Genomic DNA, 21,970 nt, shown 5'->3' with positions numbered 1-21,970 from the left:
CTTGAAATGCTACCTCGATGGCGTGGTGTAACACCCCAAGATTTCTCATTTATAGTCCCTAGGGATGGAAGGGTAAAGCCATGAAAAGCCTAATGGCTAAGTTGCAACTTTGGGACCAAGAGGAGTACGTTGCGCGTACATAAGGGTACGCTGGGCATATACATGTCAGAAGGAAACCCTAATGTCTAGGGTTTGGGTGCTATATAAACAACCTTATGAACTCATAACCCTCCCTTACCCCAGCCTCCACTGCTTAGAGTCGTTTCCCCAAACCCTAGCCATTTCCTTGAGTGTTTGAGCTCATTGAGTGTTTCTTGAGTGTTTTAAGAAGAAGGTGGTGCATCAATGAGTTGGAGAAGAAGATCAAGCTTGTAGATCTGAAGTTGGTTTGTGCCTTAGAAGCTCCAAAAGGTAAAAAGCTTCAAACTTTATGCATATATGTATAGATCTTGCTATGTTTGCTTTAAAGAACCATTTCTTGTCCCAAAAAGTCCCAAGATGGTGAATGATGTGTTTTGGAAGAAATGAATTGTCCTTCTAGACTCTTGAAGGGGTTGTGAGTGATAAAAATGAGGTCCCAATGGCTTAAGATGTCCCATGCATGGAGTAGGAAGGTCTTAATGGATTAAGACCAAGTATTAAGAGCTTTCTGGATGTCCAAAGTGACAAAGTTCATGACTTTATGGGTCCTAGGCACATTTGGTCATTGGATCTGAAGTTTGGGCTTAAGTGCTTAAGCCATTAAGCACTTATTCAGATTTTGGCAAAACACTGCGTACGCCCAACGTATATACAGTACGCCCAACGTAAATACAGTACACCCAACGTACTGGGTCAACCACCCCGATGGTAGTCAACATCAGGATGAGTACACCCAATGTACCAGAGGAGTACGCCCCGTATACGTCCTCTATTGGGCCTTTAACAATTGGGCTTCAGGTTTTGGGCTGTTTGTGGACTAGTTGGATTTGGGCCTTTGCTGGACTTTATGAATATAATGTTTTGGGCCAAGTTTTGATAATGGATCTTGGAATTAGACCCAATTAGGGAGTTCAACCCAATTTGGTGAATTAGGCCAATAATGGGCTTTGCATAAGAACTTTCAAGGTTATGGACTTAGCATTGAGCCTTGGCCCAATAAAAAGAATGGACATGATGGATTGTGTAGACCCTTAGCCAAGATTGTTATGTTGTGTATTGACTTGGTATTTATTATGTGATAGTTCGGGATTTCCGGTGAGACAACGATCAGAGGTTTTTGGTTACTTGCGAGGTGAGTTATCCTCACTATACTAAGGGGTCTAGGGCACCAAGGCCGACCCATTGGATATGATATCCTAGCAGTTGGTAGTATGTTGAGTACGAGTTAGTGTTGCATGCTAGTTGCTATGCCAGTTAGGTAGATTTGTAGGACTATATGTAGTATTATGTGATTATCTGTATGCGTATTAGTTGTGTTATATGTCAACATATTATGTGGGATGGGTTGAGGTAATATTGCTCCGTGCTGTGACCAACAAACCCGAGAGCATTCCAGATACGAGCTGAGAGCCACGTTGGGCTTGCCAGACTCGCACTATGGGCTTGGGAGCATTCCAGACACGAGCTGAGGGAGACTCGTACTGTGGGCTCGGTGGTAATCTAGATGTGAGTTGTGTCCCCGGAAGGCAATCCAGACTCACATGTAGGCCCAGTGGTAATCCAGACTGTAAAGCGGTGGACCCAATACATGTTGTTATTTGTATAAGTGTTATGTGCAGTGTATCAGTATTTTGGGGGAACTCACTAAGCCTCAGGCTTACAATTTCAGTTTATTGTTTCAAGTACATTTGGGGATCGTGGCAAGGCAAATACGTGATCGTGCAGCTCCTCATATTTATGTTTATGTTTCTGAGATACTCTGATATTACACATTTTGAAAACAAGTTTTGTAATGATTAATGGTTTTGAAATGTTTTTTAAAAGTTTAAATTTGGCATGATTTTTATGGGTGTTACACGTGAAACGGATACAAGACGTTGAACTACTAGAGGACAAAACGTTGCATGTTGAACAATAAGTACATGAGAAAGAAGTAGCGATAGAATTGCCGGTGCCACTCACCCTATAAGAGCTTGAGTATGAAAGAGCATTGTACATCGACACGGTGGATGAAGACTAAATCCAAACAACAATAAAGATGTTTAAAGAAGTTTTATGATGTTTGAAAATGTTTTGTTATGTTTATGTTTTTATGTTTAAAGATGTTTTATGTACTTTCAATATAAAAATCCCCCAAAAAAACCCACGAAAATTGCTCTAAAATATGTCTAAATTCAATAGATATGCACAAACCACATTTCATACACACATACATACATACTTAACATGTGTTTTTTTATTATTATTATTATTATTATTATTATTATTATTTTAATACGTCTAACTTTTAAAGATGCTAACCATTCTAACCAATTAGTCATGCATATATAACCTAGAATATCCCAAAAAACAAAACAAACATTCAAAAAAAGATGCAATTTCCGTCGGTTCTTATTGAAGAGGTTCAAGGAACCAATTTTGGACCGGTTTATGATGAATTGGTTTGCACTAAACCGAACCGGTTTCTATAGGATCAAATTAATTTGATGATGAACCGGTTTGAAACCAAACAGGTTTAAAGGTGAACCGGTGTTGACTTTGTTGACTAGAACCGAACCAGTCCACTAAACGGAACGGGTTCGAAAAAAACCGGTTTGTGCACCTCTATCTCAGCCCCTGGGTGTTTGGTACTATTGGGTTCAAACTTCAAAGGGCGAATCCGCTATTGGGCTTATACTTAAACTTGGCCTAGGCTATGGCTATAGACTATGGCATATGCATTGGATGAGAATAGAGAAACATTGAAAATGTGAAACAAGACAAAAATACCCAAATTCTAAAAAGGCTAAATCCATGAAAATAAGAGAAGCAAATCCGACCACGATGGCATATAAAAAAAAGGTTAATGTGAAGGTCAAACTCCATGATAGACCATATTCTTTCTTGGGTCTTTGGTTATGGTTGTGTTTCAAGCTTCCGGTTATTCAATTTCATTATTTTTCTATGGATTAAAAATTTAAAAGAAATGGAACGACATAAGATACATACTAGCTCTCAATTTCATTATTTTTACATGGATTAAAAATTTAAAAGAAATGGCTCAAAGCAATCGATTACAATATAACACACACCCAATCACGAAAGGTCACACTTCAAACAAACAAAAATTAAAAGACTCAAAATCAACCTATACACATAAAAAAAAAACACTTGTTACCCAAAATTTATTTCGGTTAAAACACTTGGAGCCTATTTCAAGCAACTCTTTATCTCCTTCAATCGGCTCAAAAGCTCGGATTGAAAGGAGATTTTATAGTACAAACTCTTTCACTTTTGTTGTGTTTCAAATGAACACTAGATCTTGTTAAAAGCTACTACAAGATCTAACATCATAATCGACATGGATAATGGTCGATTTGGTGTTTGAATCACCTTCTTCAACAAAAAAGATCATTGACAAAATATATACAACAAAGATAATGATGATGAAATTTTTACAATTTAATCCATTCAAAACCATCAATGAAGGTAAGTGAAAGAAAAGGCTTAGCTTCTTCATCAGTGAGCTCTCTTGACCATGACACTCTCCCTGCAAATGTTGCCCCTGGTCCACTACATTTGTATTGCCCATAGTACACAGTCCTGTAATGTAATTTAATTTTCAACAATCACTTATCATTGCTAATTCTCAATTTCCAAATATTAAATTAATGGGTTTAATCAAGATTAACATTATCCAACAATTTTCTTGGGATGCAAAACCAAATTAGTAGTTGCACGCGTGCCTATTGCTATGGGGTAGTCACTAACTCACTATGACACTATCCACAAGCTAAAAAACAAAGCTAAAACAAAAGGTGGCATTTCGTCGAACACGTAGAATCCATACACAAAAAGGGAAATAAACCACCGCCCTTTTCAATACCCAATTACCCACTGCATAGGCAACGTAACCTATGGGAATGGGATCCTTACTTTTGCATATAATTCAACAAAACAAATCTACAAGATATAAAAAAACAAAAAGGTGGCATTTCGTCGAACACTTAGAGCGCATACCGGAAAAAAATAATAATAATAAAAGTAAACACACCACCTTACCACCGCCCATTCCAATACCCAATTACCCACTGCAAAAGACAATGTAATTGTAGCCTAACAATTTGGTGCATGTATACCACATATTGTATAATACTCATAAAGCAATACCCACCAAAAATGATCTAACATTATCGCTTCTATACATCATTCTGGGGTCCTATGTCTGCACGATAATATACAGAGAGAGAGAGAGAGGGGGGGGGGGGGGGGGGGGGGGGGAGTGGGGGACTTACATTTCACGATTAGGGTCACCCCAATTGTACCAGCCTTTGGGAATAATGATGTTGTCCATATACGTATACGCAAAGACGACCCTAGAGAAGGGACCCCATGCCCTCCCTAGGTAAAGGGCACCCGACCCGGTCACCTTGCATCTCAAGAAGGAGAACCCTGTGTCCTCTAGCAAACTGCTTCTTCCTTGTGCTGTTACTGCTCCTGTTACTGGTGCTATTGCATGGACTTGACACCCCTGTTATCAGTTACCACCAAAATTACAATATTGCCCTTGTCATAACATAAACATAGCCTATACAAGTTTAGAGGAAATTATGTAACGTGTGATCTTATGTTAAATCTTTTGAATAACTTTATTAAGGGTACTTGCAAATGTATTAGCTTTTCAATTAATTCAACATACTTTGTTAATAATTTAATATAATAAAATACCATTTTATGTAAAATCTAGGCATTTAGGTACAATTAGAAAAAATATATATATGTAGTGTGGTCCATATATGGGTCCATAATAGCAAAATGAACCAGACGACTTCAATTTGAACTAAAAGGTATTGTGCTTTTGTTGGTTTTGGTTGTTTGAACTTAAAAGACAAAAGGTAATATAGTTTTTTTTTAAAGAATCCACAATCATACAAGGGAAATAAAACTTATATCAATTGATAATATATAAGAAATTTTTGAGAAATGTTCAAATGTTTGGAAAAGACAACGATAGTATTTTACAAAAAAGATATATATATATATATATATATATATATATATATATATATATATATATATATATATATATATATATATATATATATATATATATATATAACACATACCTCAAAAAGAGAAAGACCATTGCCAAAAATGAAGTCGACAGATCCTTCAATATAACAATCCTTGTAATAATGTCTACCCAAGTGATCATAAAGCGTGTCTTGCGCTCCCAAAAATCTACAACCTACGAATGCGGCTGTGTCTGCTGATATCCTAAACGCGACTGCTTGTTTCCCTACGGCTCCTGGTTTTGGCACGGGTGTCGTGTTCTGTATTCATTGCATACTTGTACATTTAACCATCGACACTTAACAAATATATTTAATATTTTGTATCTTTTTGAAAAGTCGAGAATAATGTACAAGTGTTTAATGCATATGTTTTGTAATTACCTGGAATGTGATGTTTTTGGCAATGAAATAGGGGGAATTGACCGCAAAAGTGGCTGAGCCAAAGGTGCCAACAGCTTGACCTTTGGCACCGATGGTCTGAGCCGTATCACCCCATTGCACAACGGTTTTTTCAGCACCTTCGCCTTCTATTGTTATGAATGATTTTAGTGGAGGTATATTTACCTTCTCCCTATATAAGAAAAACAAAAAATATGTAAATAATACTAAATTATATGAGGCATAAAAATCAAATAATTTATAGAAAAAAAAGAGTCCAACAAAAATACTTGTATGCATCAAAAACCCCAGGTTCAGCGGGGTAAATGCATTAAAAAGGGACAAATTTTAGCGTATGGTGCTGCTACAGTTGGTGGCGAACTCGCTTTGGGGAAAAACGTATTAGTAGCTTATATGCCATGGGAAGGTTACAATTTTGAAGATGCAGTACTCATTAGTGAGCGCTTAGTATATGAAGATATTTATACTTCTTTTCACATACGTAAATATGAAATTCAGATTAACCAAGGCTCCGAAAGGGTCACTAATGAAATACCACATTTAGAAGTCCATTTACTCCGAAATTTAGACAAAAATGGAATTGTAATGCTGGGATCTTGGGTGGAAACAGGTGATATTTTAGTAGGTAAATTAACGCCCCAAATGGTGAAAGAATCATCGTATGCCCCCGAAGATAGATTGTTACGAACCATACTTGGCATGCGGGTATATACTTCAAAAGAAACTTGTCTAAAATTACCTATAGGAGGTAGGGGTCGGGTGATTGATGTGAGATGGGTCCAGAGTTCTAAGACAGATGAGACAGAGAAAACAGAAAGTATTCGTGTATATATTTTACAGAAACGTGAAATAAAAGTAGGCGATAAAGTAGCTGGAAGACATGGAAATAAGGGTATCATTTCAAAAATTTTGCCTAGACAAGATATGCCTTATTTGCAAGATGGAAGATTTCATATAATTTAACGGTAATGGTTTACTATCGACAGAGAGAATATTATATCAGGGAAAAAATAATGAGAAAAAGGTACAAGAAAAAGTTTGACTAAATGCTTTATCGTTTTAAGAAAGTATTTTTTTTAGAAGTCGATAACGTTATATTTTATACGTGGGTTTAAGTTTAAGCACCGAAAAACAAGAAAAAAATATGAAGAAAAGGAGTTTAAACCTCTTTTTTCTTTGTGATATTTATAAAAGAAATACCACATTCAAAAAAAACATCAATATAAAATTGAGGAATTTGATGCATGGGATTATTCTAATTTTCTTTTCTTTGTTGTGGTTGACCACAAAAGACAATCAACGAGCCATTAAGAAAAAGAATAAAAAAATTAAATTTAAAAAATAATAATGCCATCTTTCTTATTTACGTATTATAATATGATATTTTATTTTTTTATATTACAATATTATATATTTAGTTTTTTGTTTTTGTGGAAACATAAGTTGAAATTTTATCCAATAATTATATGTATTTTTAGATTTTTTAATCAGTTTGAAAGTTCTAATAAAACTAAACCGAAACAAAATGTATTTTCGTATTTTGGATAGCCTTATTATAATAACATATATATTTTAAAGAATTAAATGTTGTAAAATGAAGAATGATGTTTTAACTTTTAACAAACCATTGTTATTTTCTGTATCTAGCCCAAAATTAAAATAATTAAAACTACTCATTTGCTCTTAAAAATTTCTAAATTGTAATATGCATGTAATTATTAAGATACAAATTATCCATTACAGAATATAAAAATCAAGAATCTTAAAATGACAGACTTCATCTCATAGTCTATTTGTAAACGTAATAATGAAAAAACCCATAATTTTTAAATAAGAATTTCACCAAATTATATAAACAATAAACACCCTCAAAAGTTATCATATTTTGTCTTTATAAAACTTCTGCATGAACTACAAAATTCCCATAATTAACAGAAAAAAAAAAGACCAAAATATCAATGTTACAAATTTGCGTGTTCTCTCACAATCCACCAAATCTTGATCAAAAACTTTTTTCGTCCATTCATTAAAAAAATACCTTGATAACGTACGGTTTTAGATAGATATGAACTTATATCCAAGAAAATTCTTCCCACTAAAAGTACATATTCAAACTCAAAATCTTTAGAAAACATTAACACCATGAAACAAATTAAAACAACTTACTTGTAAACTCCTGCATGAACTTTGATAACAACTCTAATAAGATTCACAAACGGGAGAGAATCAATAGCTTGTTGAATGGTGGTGAAATCTCCTCTTGCTGGATTCTTGTCAACAGTGATCATATAAGAAGGGAAAAGCTTGTTCTTAGCAGGGGAAAAAAGGGAATGCTTTAAACTTCCAACAAAATTAACCCATTTCATAAACTGTTGTTCTGAGTATTGGGTTTGTGTTAAATTTGCCCCTAATTGCTTCCATGTGTTTCTTTTTGGTTGCAAGCCTTTTGTATGACAAAGTGTTGGTGTAATAGCATCAAGAACAAGTAGAAGAATGAAAAGAGACCAAATGTACCCAAATTTGGCCATCAAAATGTGTAAGCAAGTGGAAATGGGTATGAAAAACAAGAGAGAAGTGAAATTTGGTTTGGGTATGTGGTGAAGTGTTCTTGTGTGCATTTATTGAACTAGTCATGAAATATAATATTGTTAAAAATGGGCAAAAGTGCATAACTTGCAAACCAATGTTTTTATATGCGTATATATATATTATTTTTCTTATAACAAATTTCGATATGTGAAGACATGTGTATGTGGTGCCCATCGCCTAGTTCATTAGTTCATTTGAAATTAGTTTTTTATGGATTTGATTTGTATATAATGTTTTTTTGTCATATGCAACAATAACAAATTTTTTAGTATATTGTATGACATCTTTAAATTATAAATTGTTATGTATGTTTAAAAAAAAATTGTTGTATATGAAATAAACTTTTTATGTTTGAAAGCGTTTTTTAAGGGTAACTAAGGCCAACAACACAGGCACAACCTTGTAAAAGATCTTAATTAGTAATTAAATTCTAGAAATTAAGAATAATTGTACGCCATCATTATTTTCACTAATATAGTATCATGATTTCTAACGAACAAGTGTTCAAGTTAAATAACTGACTTCAATAAAAAATGAAAAGAAAAAGATTACAGATAATTGAGTAAAAAAATGAATATACATGAAAGTAAAGGGTGTTTGAATACAATGGCAAATTTGACGTGAAATAATTAGTTTCGTAGTTTTTTGCCAAATCGAATTTTGTTTTTAATCATCTCATTTAATAAGACCTAAACAATCACAATTTTAAAAATTAACAGTAAAATTTTACAATAAACTTGATTTTTACATATAAAATATTAAATTAGTAGATTTTTTTAAGAGAGAGTTAATGATTAACGGTTAGTATCGCAAAACCATCAACGTCAACGTCAGAAATAGAACCTGTGAACTCCAATCTAAGATGCAAAATGTCTACTAAATGGATTAGTCCATATTGTTTTAAATTGGTAGATTTTTAATTGTAATCATTTTCTTATATCTAATTGTTTTTATTAAAAAAATAATCACTTTAGAATTTAGATGTCACTAAACTTAGAATGTGAGTCACGGGCGATACCACTGACATTTATGCAATCACAGGGGTGAATTTTAGGCCACAAGTACAACTACTCATTAATGCACTTTTCCCACAATTTGCTTTACTACACATTAATTTTTTACATAAAACCATTGGGCATCTTTTCGGGTTTCATTAGTTACTAATATTTTCTTTAGAGGATATTAACATTATTGATTAAGTTATTATTAAAAAGACTATTTTTTTAAATGACCAATTAATCAGAAAAGGGTTATTATTAGATAATATCCTGTGTATTAAGTTATATGTATCAACTCCTTTTTTATAGGAGTATATTGTTGTACTATTTATATATATATATATATATATATATATATATATATATATATATATATATATATATATATAATGAACACTATAAACAATTAGAAATGTGGTTAATTCAATATCTCTTATATGATATCAACCTTAAAACTCTTCTCCCTTCCTTAAAACCTAAAAACACCACCGTCGTTTTCTTTCTTCCTGGTACCTCGTCATGGTGGCTCCTTCTTCTTTTACCGACGACACATTTATGATGAATATCCTTCTTCACTTGATTGCAATCAAGTTGGGCTTGAAAAACTATTTGTTATGGAAGAATCAAATGTTTCCTCTCTTTTCTTATCAAAAACTTACCAATCACATTAATGGTACTCCTACACCACCAAAGGAGATCGTTCCTGAAGACAAATTGGTTCCTAATCTAGTTTTTGAAAATTGGACCGATAAAGACCAACAAGCAGTCATTCTTCTCAATTCTTCTTGAATTGAGGAAGTTGCTACATAGATCTTAGGCCTCTCTAATGCTCACGACATCTGGATCGCATTGGAGTTGACCCATAGCATTTCATATGTTGAAAAAAATCCACTTTTTGTGTGACTATCTTCGTCAAATTACTAAAGGTACTTCTATAGTCTCTGATTATGATCGAAACTTCCAAAATTATTTGTGATAAACTCGTCGCCATTGGACAACCTGTTGAAGAGATGGACCACTGGTTTTTCAGCTTGTCAGACTTTGGAGGACATGATAGCTAGAGCCCGAGAGTGGGAGATTGATTTAGATCACCTTAGGAAGAGGAACGAAGAGTAGGTTCAGACAGCTGGGGTTCGTGGGAAGAGACCAAAGACTTCTGATCAGCGAGTAAGGGGCCAACAAGGTCGAGGTCAGTGCAACACATGCGGGAAGCAGCAAGATGGGGGTTGCCGATCTAAGGGTATGGGTTTCTACAAGTTTTGCAGGTTTGGTCATGTCAGTAGAGATTGTCCCCAGGGTACAAGTCTGTTATGTTTCCACTTCAACCAAGTGGGCCATAAGAATTCCGACAGTCCAGAGTTGGTGAAGGGAGCAGTGACGGCACCTGCTCCGGCCACTATGAGGATTACTAATGGTCGCGAGGGCAAAGTGGATGTTCCTGTGGTGAGGAGCCAAGCATTGCAGTCACACGCCAAAGAGATCCAAGTTCCATCATTTGAAGTCGTAGGTATGTGTTGTATTCACTTCCTTCATGCTCTTATTAACTAGATTTATGAATGTATTTTCATGTGTGAGATGCCATGTGTTGTTTATCTAAGTCTCCACCTAGAGATTAGAGTTTTTCTTCATGATCGTCTAGACATTTTATCTTGAGAATCTTCATATGCCATTTTGCATACCAAATGTCGTGTTTAGAGGATATTCGGGTGAGCCGGTTTTGGATTTCGATGTGGGAGACATCGACCATCGTCAGAACAAGATTTAAGTGGGAGAATACCAACATCTAGTTCGATTTTGGTGGTATCGGCAAGAATTCAAGGAATCCGCAAGGAGGGCATGTCGGGTTTGAATGAATGATTTTTAAGGATCTTTCTGTTGGGTTTTATGTACTCTAACATCCCTATGGTGCACATACAACCCTAATGCTTTGGATCTAAGTTTTCTCTAGTTATACATGCAACAAAAATTATCCAAAACACGAAGCCTACAACTAGCATACAATTTGACATTTGAATCATAAAAACTAGTTAAAAGATTACATCTTGTTGTAGCTTCTTGTATTTGGCATTTCAAGAGCTTAGCACCTCAAGTATCATGCCTCAAACGGTTCACAACACACCATGAACAACTGGATGAATATAAGAGAGAGGTTTGGAGACACAAAATCGGCTAGGTCTTTCTTTGAACTCATAGGTCCGATTTTAGGCTTAGGGAAATACATATATAGTGTAGAATTCCAAGAATCATATGAAAACCCTAATTCTTACACTTAGGCTTATGATCCAATAACTCACATGGACTAAGTCTTCATGGAAACTTACATAAACTTAGTCCATCATGGATCAATAGCCCAAACCATATGTATCGCTAATTTACATAATCAGCCCCCGAAAATTTAATTTGTCTCTTTTGATCACTTAGTTAATTCCAAATTAATTCTTGATTAATACTAATTTAATAATATGATTTCTCAATTTAATATATTATACTTATAATACATTAATAAATCACAAATAACCTCTTTCTCAAATATCCATCCTATCAAATTGCCCTGGTGAATGCAACCTAAAATGGACCGCGCTACTCTCAGGTCAAATACATATCAATTATAGTTATGGCTTCGACACCTAATCCAATAGACTCCCACTTGGATAAGTCTAATAACTATAACTGTAAGTACGACTTAAAACCGACTAGCAATCGTAGCTCCTAAAAGCTGATGTCGAACTTTTACGCGTCCATTAGATAAGGGATCAAATATTCCTCTATTCTAGATATCGTATGGACATGAGACATGGATTATAATCATTCTCTCTGGCCATGTGTTGTTTCCCGATTTTCGATTTATGATGACCGACTAATTGAACAAATCAAAATCAGTCCAGACTTGGCCAAGCGCTTAGGGTTGTCATCACTAAATCATCGAGGGGCCCACAGATATAACTTTTATCCCTCTTAGGGTAAAAGGAACGGATAAACTTTGACTCATATGCTTGCTCTCTTTGCTCATCAAATCGCACACAATGATACGTCTTATAACACCAAGTTACTGATGCATTTACATATCATTAATGTGCAACCGACTTGTAAACTGCAACTATATGTCTCCGTTTGAAGAATATAAGATATTATCGTCTCATAATCACTCATGATGAAATCCATGAAGTGATTCAGATGAGCGTGGGTTTAATCCAATACTCAAATCTTATTTCAGGAGTACTCATGAACACTGTAGCAAACGTGTGCTATGTCTAAATGCTTAGACAATCTACAGTCAGATTCATGACAGTCTTGCCTCATTACTTACTTCCAAAGTATGGTTGACTGTGGATGTTTGAATAACCTAGTTATCCGGGAAGTAAAACATGCGAAGTGAAACACAAGAATAATCGAATCCAATATGGTCTCACAACTTCTGAATATAAATAAAACACCTTTTATTTAATCACCATATTGATTACACATTATTCATTGTATAATGTTTCGATTAATAAACTTAATACTTGAATTAAAAACAATAGTTATCCCATGCTCCAAGCATGCACACTATGTTTACATATGTGGTCCTTACTTTGTGAAATAGATCATTTGAAAACATTTCAATGATGCTCATTTCATAATTCCAAATCTTTATCACAAGTGTTAGATTCTAAACTATTATGCAATAACTCCCTTTTGTAATTTCATGGTACCAAAGTCACAGAGACTTTGCCAACGATATTACAGAACTTTCCACTGGAGATTGATAACAAAACAATTCCAAGGAAGCGAATTCTCAAATTCAAAGTACATTCCTTTGAACATCCTTCTTGCGTAAAAGTTTCTAATCTACACATATATTCTTACTTACCAACCCCTATTATGAAAACATTTCCATATTTGCCATATGACAATGCATTATTAATAGAATTATGTCTATTCATAATAATGTCGATATGGTCCATCCATTACTATACTTCCAACTGTCCTTAAGCAACCAATCCTTAGCGAACCTTAGATTGTCCTTGACAGTTGTTTAACCACTTTAGTCATATCCGGTTCTAGTCCCTTTTCCCTCTCAATGCCCTAGGTATTTGGAAAATTAGAACACGTGAATATTATAGCATATGCAATCGATCCTATATCCAAAGCATATGGGACACGATTCATAATGTCTTACATAAAGACATGATACTTAACCAGTCTTTTGCTATAATATTTCCATATATGGAATTTCCAATGTTGAAATACTTCAACATGGTATTCATATATATCCATGACTAAGTTTGATTAATACTTCAATCTAAACTTTTAGATTCGAAATAAAGTATAAGTATCATCTCCCTTACTATAGCGAAACAACTTTTCAACCTTTGCAACTTTGCAAATTAGAACTTTGTTTCCTATAAATAATGTGGCTAACTCGCAACACTTACCATAATAATTATGCTCCCACTAGCATAATAATTATTTTGTTACTAGCATAACATTTATGCTCCCACTAGCTTTGACATGTATCCAAAATCAGGTGGACTTCTAGAAATCAATATTTATTGAATTTCTTTCCATAGTTCGGATTTCTGATACAAGATGCTTCGATAATCCTTTATCTAAGCTCATACACCTTTCATAAGAAAGCTCATATGTGTGTCTAGACTATTTCAGAACTTACGACAGTAAGTCTCGAATGTTCAAACTAATTGCCATTTCTCACAATTCAAATTGTGAAGAGGGATGTCATAATCATAATCGAATTTGAGAACATAATTAACACAACTTCTATCTCCTTAAAATCTACTTAGTGAAAGCGTTTCCTCACAATCATTTTCATGAATTGGAGAGAAACCTTATGACACTTAGATTTTATGGTGTATGTGTTCCTATCCATGTGAATCTATCATTCCCAACCATTATCACAAGACAAGGTCTATGACAAGTTCAAACTCACATGGATTGAACTTGTTCAATCTTAATTTCTTGCCATTTAGTAGCCCAAGAGCCTACCATTGCTTACAGGTTGTTCAGCAACTCACCCTTACTAATCAATGTACTTTCCATTGATCAAGGTGCATTGCCTTATGCAACCAACAGAGAACTCATAGAACTCATATGCATAGACAACTTCAACTGGAATGGGCACAAAAACAAGAATATGTCAACACGATAGGTTACAAACCTCAAGTCGCGTGCTAGTGTTAAACAATAGGTTTATTCTTGATTAGTTCTTGAAAATTTTCAAGATCTTTAAGACTTCCACTGACCTCTTGACGTATAGGATTCTCTTGTCAAGAAACATTCTTTGACAAAAAAATATCCAAGAGTTAGTGTGGATTCTTATCAAGATAACACTTCATACAATTGGTATTAGTTAGTCTTTGTCTTTTCCAAGAAATCACAACTACCATTTACAAATGTGTTATAAACCTACTTAAGATATGTCACTCAAGGAACAATCTTGGAGTATGACTCTAAGACTTGATTTTGGAATAAAGTATGACTCATCCTTTTGATCTAACCATTTCAACAATTCCCGATACCTCTTCTTAGCCATGCTAATGCACTAATGTGTCCTAAGAGGATTAATTGTGATATGGTTTTCATAATCATTAAGATGATCATAAAACACGAAACTAAAGTACTCTCGTTCTGTTATACATTGAAGCTTTTCAATGATTTAGAATTATACTTAATCTTGTAAGCATAATCATATTCACTAATCTTTTAGTAAATCATGACGAATAGACTTATCGTTCTTTGTGGTGGACCTAACCAGTGCACAACCAGGTGTACCCGATCCCCTAGTCCTTCACTTGACTCACATATACATGTGAACAAGGAATTAGTCTTAATTTTCCCAAAGACAAAGGTTCTCATTCATCACATAATACAAGTCGCATGATTCCAAGTTTCTATCCAATTGAAACTTGGGTGATGTGAATCTTTCCTTTTTTGGTAATTTAGACACTACCACAAACGCAGGAATCAAATCCATATTGCTAAAAATAGATACATACAAACATCAATTTTCACAAATGCCTTTGTAAGGAAATATAAAATAAGATAAAATCAAAATTTTCTTTATTTATAAAATTGCGGGAAAACTTGTCCTTACATTGCAATTACAAATGAAAATTATGTTACTACATATTTCTAAGCATTCTATCATAACTCTTAAGCAACAGCTCAAAACTCTGATCATCGAATCATGCGATCGAAATCCATCTCTTCACGATCAGACTCAGCATACTTTTCCTTTAAAGCTTCCTTTATTTTCTTCGATCCTTAAAAACATCAAAATGTAATTACATTACATCATGTATTAAGAATCTCCAAATAGGAACTTAATAGAGTTAGATAGTGGACTTATCTGAATTAGAGTTATACACTCTGACTTTACCATCCTTATGATCCTTCAGGTAGATACGGCAGATCCGCATCCAGTGCCCTTCTATTGGTAGTAGAAAAAACAGACTCTTTCGGAATGACACACGGGACAATCTTAGACTTAGCCTTTCTCTTTACCATTTGGTCAAATGGCTTGACCATGGTTGATCCCTTTCCATTGGGAAGAGAAGACTTTTCTGGACTTCTAATGTTTCCATTGTCAATGTTCATGGAAGTTTGGGAAGTAGATCTTCCAATCAAATTTGCTTTACCAGTGCGCCAAATCATTTCTGATTCAGCAGCAATTAGCAAATAGGTAAGATCGATAAGGGCCACGTCGTGATCTGTCATATAGTAGTCTTTAACAAACTAACCATATGACTCGGGAAGTGACTGAAGAATTCGGTCAATAGCCAACTTCCTTGGCAAAACAACACCTAACATTCCCAGTCTGTCAATGTGTGACTTCATCTCCAATACATGTTCACACATAGACCTTCCATCCTGGTGTTTGCTTGCCAATAGTGTTTGAGTGACCTTGAACTTTTCAAGTCGACGAACATGTGGGTCAGGGAGAATTATTGGAAGAGGTGGAGGAAGTGAAGTATGATTTCTGGGAACATCATCTTTATGAGGAAAGCTTTTTCCAAAAGATTCGAGAAGACCATAGTTGTCTGAACTAGACGTCTATAAGGGAGAAATTCAAGTTTAGTTGATTTAAGCCCTTAATATAACACCCAAATGAAATATTAAGGCTAGGACCCAACTCAATAATTTACAATTTGGAAGAGGGATGTCGTAATCCAATTGAAAACTATTTGTCGGTAGGTAAATGACGATTTACCAATTCCACCACGAAAATGAAATTTTAAACGAATTCAGTTTTAAATGAAATGAAATTCCTAAATTCTTTTGAGATTCATTGAACTCTTCAATAGCATGTTTAATTTCGATTATGCCCTTCAAGTTTGTTACTGGGATACCGAGGATCACAAAAAAAAGTATGAATAACCATGCAAATTAGCTTGGTACTCTTAAAGTCATTTATCACCTAATCAATATGTCGGTTAACCACACACGCTCCATTGATCTATGAAAAACATTGAACTACCCTTTTCCACCCTTACTAGTCCAAGTTAGTGTGCTGGTTAACCACACACGCTCCACTAACGACTTGGGAAGGTGCAAAGTGCAATTTCATGGATTAGCACCAAATTCACATTTTTCTTAAAGTAACTAAGATTGGGAATTTATAAGGTTTTAGTTACTTTATATTTCATTATACTTTTAATGAGGATTTAAATGTCCTATGAAATCCGACGCCTAACGACCCCCCCCCCCCCTGGTCAAGGGTGCGGTGGGTAAGAGTGGATACCCAATGTCGGTCATTTTACATGTCGCTTCCTTAAACACCCGTTATAGACCAGCTTCGTGAATGAGGCCTAATAACGGTAAGACTGACTTTTTACTTATACATATATAATATATTAAACTTTTAATTTCATATAGTATAAGGGTGTATTTTATACTTTTAAAATACTTTGTGGTTTGATCTATTAATTAAACTATACTCTTAATTTAATTAAACTTGAACCATGTGATTATGGATTTATTAACATCTTTTAATTAATTAAATAAAATCCATAAGGTGTAATTTGAACTATTCAAAACATCAAGGTTCTTAGTATAAACGTTCAAAATAAAAAGCTATTTAATTAATTTTTAAGTTATGAACCTAAGAGTTGTATCTTTTTGAAACCTTTCAATTACAAGAGTTAATATTTTCATGAATGAGACTTTTCATATTCCATAACTTGAGGGAAAGTTATGAAACTCTTGAAAATTTTTGGATTCCATAACTTATGGACTTAATTTTGTAACTCCTTAAAATCTTTTAGAATTCCAAAACTTAAAGACAAGTTTTGTAACTCTTCAAAAACATTTAGATCAAATTTTAAACTTATTAAATAACCATTTTATCTTTTACCAATTTGACCTAATGCAACTCTTAAAATCAAGTATTATAAAATAACCATTTTATCTTATACCAATTTGACCTAATTCAAATTTTACAAATAATTAGTTTTTTCACAAAATCAAGTAATTATCTTAAAATTTGGCAATCATCATGTTACTGGATGGGGATAATCATTACCATATCAATAAAATTAAATTTTATGAACCAAAACATTTTGTGGTAATGATCCCAATTCAAAACAGGCCAAAAAAACCTCGAAAAATTTGCCAACGGATGATCCAACTCGTCGAGCCAGGCTATGGACTCATCGAGTTCATGGTCATATGAGCCAACTCGTTGAGTCCACTCATGGGACTCGTCGAGTCCAACAGTCAGACATCAAAAATCATAATTTTTCAGCTTTGAAAAATTAACTAATGCATTTATATAACAAAAAACAACTCATGACTCTGATACCATTGTTGGGTTTTATGTACTCTAACATCCCTATGGTGCACATACAAACCTAATGCTTTGGAACTAAGTTTTCTCTAGTTATGTACTCTAACATCCTTATGGTGCACATACAAACCTAATGCTTTGGAACTAAGTTTTCTCTAGTTATACGTGCAACAAAAATTATCCAAAGCATGAAGCCTACATGTAACATACACGTTCAGTTATCGTGTTTGTTAGTTTAAATATGAATATTATTAAATGTTATATGGTTTTGAGCATTGAGTTCTAAAAAGATAGTTTTATGAGATTTGAAGTAAAACTATGTTTAGAATCATTCGAAAAGCATTGGAAGTCTTATGAGATTCCAATCAAAAGTCAAATCTTGAAATTAACAAAAATGTAAAATTTAAGTTGGAAATAAGTAAAAAAAAATAATGTTATTGAAAGTTGTAGATTATCTCGATAGAAACATTTAGGCGAAAACCTCATTGAAATCCGAATGATGACGAAGAAGTTATGACTTATTGAAATTTCGCGACAAAACCGACACGACACTATATGATGTAAAAAGTGAGTTTACGATAAACTAATTTATTAGCCTTTGTGATCTAAATGAAATTCGTAGTATTCGTTAAATCGAGAATTTTCATAAAAAGAACGTCCAAGTCTAACTTCGTATGAGGAAGTTATGTTTTTTCTAAGATTCGGCATAGTAGTACACAGCCCGAAACTCGAAATAAAGATCGAGTGATTTTTAGCCGATACAACTTAAATGAGAATCGAAGGTCTCGTCAATAGTAGAAGAACGGTAAAAATACAGACAAAAACGGACGTCAGATGAAGAAGTTATGAGTTTTTAACGGACTTTTCCGGCCCCGACCCGTTAAAAATATAATATTAAATATGAAGTCAAAATGAGTCGATGGAATCTACACGAAAGTTGTAGAGTTTAATCTCATCTATGCATGAATATAAAGAACATCAAAAACGGAGGTAGTATGCGAAAGATATGAAATTTTGAAGTTTATGGCACAAATTACGAGGCTGGACCGGAGAAGTACGCCCAACATACTACGAAGACACGTATCAGCCACCTAGAGGCTTCACATGATGGAAGCGTGCACGTATCAGTCACTGATAGATTGGTCTTCAGTTTTGAGAGGCGGGCCTTAGTTATTCAGGCGGATGATGGGGAGGTCGGGGTAACCCGGGAGCAGGATATTGGTTAAGATAGACAGCCAGGAAAGAGGAAGCGGACTTCCGGTAGTGCTTGAGGATTGGAGCAGTTGGATGTTGCCATAGCTGGTGTTAGAGACCTGAGGGTTCGTGGTGGTTACACGAAGGATGAGGGGGCGCATGAGGAGGTGCGCAACAGGTCTAAGTGTGGCAAGTGTGGACGGAAGGGTCATCTCCGCCAAGAATGCACGTTGGAGGTAGAGTTGTGCCATCTTTGTCATCAGCCTGGTCATATCCAAGCGAATTGTCCTCGCTTGGTGATTGGAGCAGCACAGGTTCCACCGTGGGTACTTCAACAGAAAGAAGGAGTCAGGGTTTCCTTAGGTGAAATTGCGGGTATGTTACCTTTCGCTTCCTTTCGGTCCTTATCAGTATTTATGTTGTTTGGAATCTTGCATTGGTTTGGGTAAGCGTTATCTCTGGTTTAATTCTCAGTTTATGTTTGGGTTATGTTTTCAAGGAATCATTATATGCCAATTGCATGCCATTAATCTTTAGTGGGCCTGTAAGGGGGTTGTATCTCCTGAAGTGGGTTTCAATGTGTTCGGTTAAAATTATGGTTCTTGGTCGGGATCGGTTCAGGGGTATTTTCTGGAAGGTCTTTTATCAGCTTCATCGGGGTAGTTCTCTGGTATTGTTGGGGTATCGTGGTTTCATCATCTGTTCTGGTATGATCGGTGGTTGCCTATGGGAGGACTTTTGGGTTCATGCACTACCGTTTCTAGGAGAGGAGCGGTAGCAGGAAGATAGCGGTATATGTGGCATGAGTTGTTTGGTCATTGGATGTTTCGAGGGAATTTTATTTTTGCATGGGTTGTGTTCGGTTAGAGTTCAGTGGTTTTGTGAGAATGGAAGTTGGGGTGAAGATTCATCATACATGGTAAGGGTTATGGCTCCTAGTTGCCTGCATGGGAGCTCAAAGATTTGGTGTAGTATCATGGAAGGTGAATTGGAGTATCGGACCGGTTAAGATTTCAAGAGTACTCTTTAGGATTTCAGAGGTTGGGCGATCATAGGGTTTGGTTAGTAATGGATCACACTACTAGAAAAACAGGCTTTTACGATGCTCATTGCGCGTCGTAAAAGGCTCAGACGACGCGAAAATGCGCGTCAAGGAAGGCCCTGTCATAAAGAAAGACGACGCGCATTTACGACGCGCGTTTACGACACGCAATGCGTATCAAGGAAGGCCCTATCATAAAGGAAGACGATACACATTCACGTGTCGTAACCTTACGACGCGCGTGTTAATGACACGCAATGCGTATCAAGAAAGCCACTGTCAAGAAAGGTCATGTCATAAATGAAGATGACACACATTTTTGCGTATCATAATTTTAAATGTTTAAAAAAAATATTATTTATAGATTTACTAATTTTCAAATTAAATAATACATTAAAAATCTCATAATACAAAATAAAATACCATAAATAACAAAGATAATTCATTTCACTAATATGTCAAATACAAATAACTATTCCAGTAGTGAGTAAATGTTATAAAAAAATGAACTCATTTATATACAATTGCATTATCTAGCTTACTATGTGCCAAGAACTCTCTATACAAAATGTTATCTTTGGTATGCATGTCTAAATACCTACTAACTCCTCCTATTCAAAAGATAACCACCAATTTTCTCAGCGAAGTGTTGAAAAGGTACCTGCAATACAAAATCATTAACAAACATAATATATTTTATTTTTTATTGAAGTATATGAAAATTGAAGTAGTTAGTTTAGTTAGCTACCTCATTTTCCTGTTTGATATCATGTGTAAAGAATTGTTACATATACATCCTATACAGAGTAATAAAGTAGGAGGTTATTTCCTGTAGTTTACCCATAAAAGAAAGGAAAAAAAACTTACAAGTTCTGTAATATAGACACGTGCCAGGTCCTTCAAAAGGTGAATTGAGAGAAACAAATACGTTTGCAGCATTCATGAGATTAATACTTAACCTCTTTCCCATAATTATTCTTTGCATTTCATTGTACAATCTGTTAATCAAATTTATATGTAAAAGGGTCATCAATTTGAACTCACGTTCCAACACCTTCTTTGAATAGATGACTACAAATTCTAGCCACAATTCAACTTATAAAAAGGAAAGAAAACAACAATCTAGCTTATAAAAGATTAATAAATAGAGGACCTGAAATTGCTTAAAGCTCAACACCAGTAATCGCTAATCAATAAGATAATACTTTGTTTTTTTAACTTCTCCAACCATTGGTGGTTGTTGAGTTGACCCGACATCTTGTTGGAAAAATCAGGGCTTCCTGCAACTTCTCTCACTTTGTCCATAAGAAGGGATGATGGGCTTACTTCCTTCAAATCAACATTCAGATTCTTAAACAAAACCTGAAAGGCCACAATAACAATAGTGAATATAGTATATTATCGGAATTGATGTTATAAACTTTTTGATTATGATGTGTGTAATATGATGTGTGTGCAGAAGAGTAGGGATCTTGCTGGGTACCATAGTTTTCAGCATAAGTAACCTGAACAGGAAGGGTTTGTCCGCTTGCAGCCCCACCATATGCTTGGTACACATCCACCACACCATGTGTGGCTGCAACTGCAACTGGTTGTGCATACGAATCTTGACTGTTCACCATTGTCCTGCAACCTATATATATATATATATATATATATATATATATATATATATATATATATATATATATATATATATTACAACTGCAACTGGTAACACTATAACTCCCAGGCACCAAGAAGGGTATTTTTGGAAATTGTAAAAGATCAA

The 21,970-nt window shown here is 34.7% G+C and overlaps 1 protein-coding gene across 1 annotated transcript; it reads right to left on the bottom strand.

Moving 5' to 3' along the window:
- Positions 1–3,164: 3,164 nt before the first annotated feature.
- On the bottom strand, positions 3,165–8,231 carry LOC111888058 (probable pectinesterase 53). The gene is made up of 5 exons (XM_052771825.1): positions 7,761–8,231; positions 5,577–5,766; positions 5,247–5,453; positions 4,416–4,651; positions 3,165–3,723 (listed from the first exon to the last, which is right to left on the bottom strand). The coding sequence occupies exons 1-5, from the start codon at positions 8,210–8,212 to the stop codon at positions 3,576–3,578; spliced, it is 1,233 nt and encodes a 410-aa protein (XP_052627785.1). The 5' UTR covers positions 8,213–8,231; the 3' UTR covers positions 3,165–3,575.
- Positions 8,232–21,970: the final 13,739 nt, after the last annotated feature.

This window comes from Lactuca sativa, chromosome 5 (assembly GCF_002870075.4).
Source record: "Lactuca sativa cultivar Salinas chromosome 5, Lsat_Salinas_v11, whole genome shotgun sequence".
Taxonomy (NCBI): domain Eukaryota; kingdom Viridiplantae; phylum Streptophyta; class Magnoliopsida; order Asterales; family Asteraceae; genus Lactuca; species Lactuca sativa.
Note: the sequence above shows the minus strand (reverse complement) of the source record. Positions and strands in the feature narration are given on the sequence as shown.